At 42.6% G+C, this 6,337-nt stretch overlaps 1 protein-coding gene across 1 annotated transcript in view; it reads left to right on the forward strand.

The window, feature by feature from the left end:
• Positions 1-5,671, forward strand: part of T265_13719 (hypothetical protein) — a gene marked incomplete at both ends in the record, with an annotated part of 9,058 nt that extends 3,387 nt beyond the window's left edge. Inside the window, 4 exon segments of the mRNA XM_009170192.1 lie at positions 340-477; positions 2,141-2,221; positions 5,452-5,568; positions 5,573-5,671. Of these exon segments, the coding sequence (XP_009168456.1) occupies positions 340-477; positions 2,141-2,221; positions 5,452-5,568; positions 5,573-5,671 (435 nt within the window).
• Positions 5,672-6,337: the final 666 nt, after the last annotated feature.

Below are 6,337 nucleotides of genomic sequence, written 5' to 3' on the forward strand. Positions count from 1 at the left end.
GTTATTGTTAATTACGTGACGTAATTATTTGTTTCCCTATTCCTCAGACTGACTCATCACCCCTCCGGTGACTACTCAAGTTTCAAGACTGAACCCTTCTATTTTATACAAAGTTGACTCTGCCTCAACCGTTTTTCTATAGACGATTTGTTTACATTTATTTCTGGGCTTGTTGTTGAAAAGTTGCCCACTTTGAACTGAACAACATTTTTCCCATTTAATTTGTCAGATAGCACACTGCCCTTCGTCTGCCATCCTGTGTTGCTAACTGCCCAAGGTTCAATCTAGCCATAAGCCTTTCTTTAATTCCCCTCACGATTTACTGTTAATTTCCTATAGAACCAAGGTCTACCTATCTATACTGTCTGCCCACATGCAATTCAATATATTGTTCACTGCCTAATTGCAACTACTAAACAAACGCAGGTGAAGTTCGTAGAATTCGGTTTCGCCGCAATTATTACTGACCGTCCGTTGGTGAATTAAACTACACGTTACCGTCAGATAGGGTTTAGGCTAAGTAACCAATTCCTTGCTTTGAGATCACGGCCTTAGCACAGGAAAGTGCAGTTATTTTACTTCTTTCAAAGCATGGTTTTTCAAATTGGAACAAACATTTTCGTTTGCGAGCAGAGGTCCTTAAACATAAAAAAAATAACTTTGCGCTTTTTTGGTTCATCCAGTGTGCTGGAAATCGATAAAGGCGGTCTACTCAACCACGGAATAATTAAAAGCGATTGATGAGCTTGTGTGACTTGGATGCCAAGAGAAAAAATTACCCGCGAACTCTTTTCCCAATGACCCGTACATAGCTCCGGCTGAACCCAAGACTAAGTTGAAGAAAACCATTTCCGTTTCTCCTCAAGCATGCAAACTTAGAACCGTACTAAGTCGGGCTACGTTTTATTTTTGTTTAGCATCATTTCAGTTTGATTTCAGATCAACAGTATTTTCTAGGGAAAAAATGGTTGTTCTGAAGTTGTAAGAATCTCAAAAAAAAAGGTCAATCAAAATAGGTCATTCCAGCGTACCGGGACTGCATCGTGTGTGCGTGGGAGGAGACCGGAAAGGGCGGGAGATAGCGAATGCTTTTCTAGCCACTGTGGATTGATTATAACCAGATAAGAAGCTCAAAAATTCGCGGTGTGACCAGAAAGAACCATTCAGAAATCCAATACACAAATCGACGTTTAAACTTCATCTGCCCACAGAAACAAGCTTTTCATATCTCCGGATTAGTATTTATCAGTCGACTGAACGGTCTTCAAATTAGAGAACATCAAATTAATTTGAGTTTTAAAACTGCTTAGCTGATGTGATTATTGGGCAATGAAAAGGCGTAAAAGACTCAATCAAGTGACTAAAAGTTTGAAAACCATAATTCCCCGATTACAACAAGTTACCCAGCATAAAAATTATTTGGGATTCAAAGTCCGTAGTCTGAGTTTTCATTTTACATGCTTTTCTTGATCTGAATGTAAATTCCACTCTGAATTCAAAGATTCTGACCTTTAAAAAACATGTATCTCTCTTTATTTGCGAACAGAATGTAAGAAATTCGAAACTACTCGGTCGCCTGTTGGCCTTATGCTGTTTTGCGCTGGGTTATCCACAAGCAACACAAATAACCGCTTAATCCAGGGTGAGGTTCCGCGGCCGATTTGGTAGCATCAAAACAGGTTTGCAGCACCTATTAGAAATCACTTCTTATCTCTATGCAGATGAATCAAAGATTTTAATTCAACCATACTATCTACAGAAGGTCTCCATATTTTCTCCATATTTTCTGTTCAGGCGTAACAACGTCAAAATGTCCCGATATGTTAGATAAAAAAAATTGAAATCAAGGCGAGAAGCCACAGGTTGTGTGATCCGCAAACGGAGTCATTTGTGATCGCTGATAAACTAATGGTAGATAGTCTCTAGAAAAAGCAAATTAATTTGCAAATGAGTGCATATTCGCTAATTTCGTGCAATTCGGTTTCAATTAGGACATAAGGCTGACGGAAACCCGGGGACTGCACCTACCTGGTGAGCCCCAAGAAGGGCGAACCGGTCGTGGGCTGTCGACGAAATTTCGGTAACCTTATGAGTAGTGCATTACAAATACACATTTATCGCGATATCTCGAATATCGTAGCGACTGAAACATGAGGCAGCCTGGTGCAGCACATTCAGCTGTCTGGAAACATCACAAATGAGATATTCAGCCGGGCTCCAGGTGAGTCTCTCGCAAAACCAAATTCGTTTGCAAATGAGTGTATTTCGCTAGTGGTAGATTTGTTGTCCTACATAAGTTGTCGAACATAAGTTTTACTTCCCAGATATAAGTCACACTGGGCATCAAGGTGTGGCAGTAAATCTGTCGATATACCGGAATGAGGATGGTACTATATTTCTGACAGTTTCGTACCCCTGAATAGGGAAACAACCGTTGTGCACTGTTCATATTTCAGTGCACTTGCTGTTTGTTATACAGCCGTCCAGCAACTGGCGGACGGATAAAAGCATCTAGGAGGGGATGGCTTTTCGACACAACTTCTCCACAACTGTAAAGATGGCCTCAGCCTACCATCTCGATGATATCTGTCAACCGACTAGCTAAACTCAAAACTCTGAGCAGACCGTTATATGTGAATGTTGTCGGTTAAAAATTTCAAGTTGAGCCAACAAAGTCTTGTTCACCCGAGGATGAACGTCCAGTGTGCGAAATTACGGCGGAGTCAGATAAGTAGATAAAACATCGGAGAAGAAAAAAGGATGCGTAAATTTAATGTCGGGTATTGAACATCATGCTAAGAGCTGTGATCAAAAGCTGTTTATTTAAAGGAAAATGTTGATCAGCTGGGGTCACCGAAGGCTCTGGCACCAACGGAGTTGGGAACGAATTTGTCCGATTGCTTGCATTTGAAAAAGACTGATGTTGAGGGGACACATCGGGATAGGGAACTTGATGGGATACTCAAAGAGTTTTGCGATTCTTCATTGTGAAAAACCGGATACTCATTCGCGCACACAACAAGCCAGTTTTTTTCTTCTCGTGGGCTTCGGTGCCTTCGACGTGGCCATAAGGTCAGACTATTCACCACCCAAAATGAGGTCTCATAACTTCACATCAAAAAGCAATGCGATCGGCCAGTCCATCATTTATACACATCGCGAGGTAAAACTTTGTGCACAATTTTTAGTCATCTGAAGTACATAGTTGGACCGACCACAATTAGTAAAATCTCGCCTCTCGTTTTTGGCTGAAACAAACGCCCTCAGATTGTTCGACCGTGACACGTCGACCGTGACACATTTTAACTCTAGTGACCAGACTCGTTCGGATTCTCTCACACACCACAATCCTTACTGTTCTGTATTCTTTCTGTCGGTCACTGGTTTGTCGGAAACGGAGTTAGTCTTGAAGAAACAATACTTGTTGGGGTGATGGAAACTCTTTGACAGCCCACAAGCGGCTTCACCAATCCCGGGACTTATCAAATAGGCGTGACCTCCGGCTTCTCTATTCGGACACCGATTGGGACGCAACTCGACAACTTCACGGAAGTGCAAACCCCATGGGTTCTAAAGGAAGGCTCAGTGGAAACTTTTATCAGCCTGCTATCTCATTCTTTCTACCAGTAGCCTAAAAACCTCTCCTTACATGCAGCCGTGTTGTAAGGTTTTGCGCTGAGCTCATCAGACCAGTAGTGACTCGTCTTTGCACTATCGACGAATTTTTCTCCCATGCATTAAATCATAAAACGACTGACAAAGATATGGAGCTACCGTAGTCAGTTGTTGAAACTGAGTAACGCACTAACTACCTCAAAAGCGGGTATTCAGAACTTTTCGCTATCATCCTGTTTTCGATGGAATATCAAAAACGCAAAGTCGCAAGTTTGCCTGGCAAATGGACGGAACGAGACAGGAGCCAATATTAAGCGTCCGGTCTCAGGTGAACCTCTGGCAACAGTCTTTCCTAATCGGCCAGCAAAAACCTCCCCTTTTTGTTAAGTTTATCTTACTCTTCATTTTGGAAACCCCCAAGGATTTAAGCAACTTCTGATAGAGTGTGCTAACCTCCCATGATCCAATTCACCCTTTAAACTGAATGTCGTTGATTGTAATCGAGGAGTTAGGAGTTGGTAGAATGTGCTTTTTACCAGCTTTCGGTTTGGGCCATAATTTCGTTCAGTTGGTGCACTGTTGAGTCAAGTGAATAGTTGGCAAACTACTACTAGCATACCACTATCAGTAGTTGGCATACTCACTACTGGAATAACTAATCCGAACTGCCTTGACCCGTGAGATTATTCTTCTGTAGTTTTTAGTATTAAGTGATCTCAGCTGAAGCTGCATCCCTTCGAGAAAAAGGAATGCATGTTTTTCTGATAGTCAGTGCTTGTCTGGACCATGTGTTCAAAAAGTCCACAACAGAAGAACTGTCTGGAAACTGGGCTCCTCGGCCCATGAGACGTACAGATGATTAGGTTGCTGGTGGATAGTGCAGATAATGTGCATTCCCCACCAACGCTTACACTTTAATAATTTATAAGCACGACAAGGCTCTGCCAATAAAAGACCACCCGGTCAGTAGCTCAGACCCGTTCGGACTGAGCTGAGTCAGCGTTTACCAGCTCACTCTCTTGGAAGCATTATGGTCTCCGTCTTTTACAATATTGTTTGCTGAGTATCACGTGAGACCGATTTTTCCAGGGGCTTTGTACAGTCCGCCAGCACAAGCGAACAAGTGTATGTTTTATCAGATTTCAAGGTCGTTCGCTCACGACGAATTATGTAAGAATTTCATGGGTCTCACTAAGATCATGACACAAAACCTCGAGAACAAAACCTACTGAAGGAGTAGGGGACTGTCGAAAATGTATCTCGATTACCGTCTGAGTGAGGGATTTCCAGACCACACTGCAATTAACAAACAAGAGTGGGTTCGATTGCCTGATTAAGGTCAACATATGCATTGTGTCAAGTCCACAGTATAAGTTCATTGACAGATTCTGTCAGTTTTGTCGATTGTTGACACCAGCTCAAAATGAAAAAGCACCCAGATTTTGCTCTGTTTTTGAAACAGCACGATTCCTCCTCAGTCTGTCTGTCCAAGTAGTTCTTAGTCGGAATACCAGATAATCGCCAAATCACAGAAAGCGTTTTCGGAAGCTTCGTTCAGTGTTGGATACGTTTCTGCGCAAAACAACAGTTTCAACCCAGTTTTATCTGGTCTGAAACGGCTCGTCTGTGTTAGACGCCGCGGTTTCTGCAGTTCTCTTTAGGATGAGATATTTTGCGTCCAACTTTGGTGCAATTGTTTCTGGATTATGAACATTCTAGATGCAGAACTGAATGATGTTCTACCAGGAAGTTCTCAGCAAAAGGACTGGTTGCCTAGACAATCCCGCAGAGGTGATGTGCAATCCCCCAGTTCATCGTACATCTTCATCATACAAGAACAAATTCGGGCAAACAAACAGAGGACAGTATAACCGTAATACACTACTGATAAGGATGCTGAAAACACTTCGACAGCTCACGAACGGTTTCGCTCTTCCAGTTCGGGCTCATCAGGTAGGTGCAGTCCCCGAGTTTCCGTCAACCTTATGTTCTACTTGAACCCAAATTGGACAGATTTCGACAACTACATACTGATTCGGTTTTGACGGGAGGCTGACCTGGAACCCGGCCGAATCTCCCGTTTTTAAGCAACTGAATGTACTGCACCAGGCCACCTCATGTTTCAGTTGCTACGATATTCTGTATATCACGACACATCATATATCCTAAACAAGAGATTCAGCTGTGTTCCAGGTGAGCCCCCCGCGAAAACCAACTTCATATACAAATGTATATATTCTTTTTGAAAAACTGAGAACTGATTAGGTGTCACTTGGTTAATCCATTTCTGCCTAGTTCACGGAACTTGACTTAAACAATGAGGATGTAAAAATATGCGTTTAACTGGTGTTGATGGGCCGACCAACAAAAAAGTATCTTCCAGGATAACTGCACACAACTTGTAGCGGACCGTTTGATATGGAGATAGAGGCTGCAAAAGGTTATTGTTCGTACGACTGCTCGTACTAATATTCCGAAGGAAGGACACTGTATATGGATTCCTCATGCGTTGAGATTCGGTGGCCTTCATAACGAAAACGGCATATTTGCTCCACTTAACATGAACCTACAACAAAACACATTCACACATTGGCGCTCAACAGCGAGAGACCACGGATTGTTCCCCCGTCTTGCTGATACCTCCACACAGAAGTATACTTAGGCAAGGACAGTTGGTACAACGTCAACTATAGGACAACAGTAGAACACTAGGCTGAACACC

This window comes from Opisthorchis viverrini (genome assembly GCF_000715545.1).
Source record: "Opisthorchis viverrini unplaced genomic scaffold opera_v5_95, whole genome shotgun sequence".
Lineage (NCBI taxonomy): Eukaryota > Metazoa > Platyhelminthes > Trematoda > Opisthorchiida > Opisthorchiidae > Opisthorchis > Opisthorchis viverrini.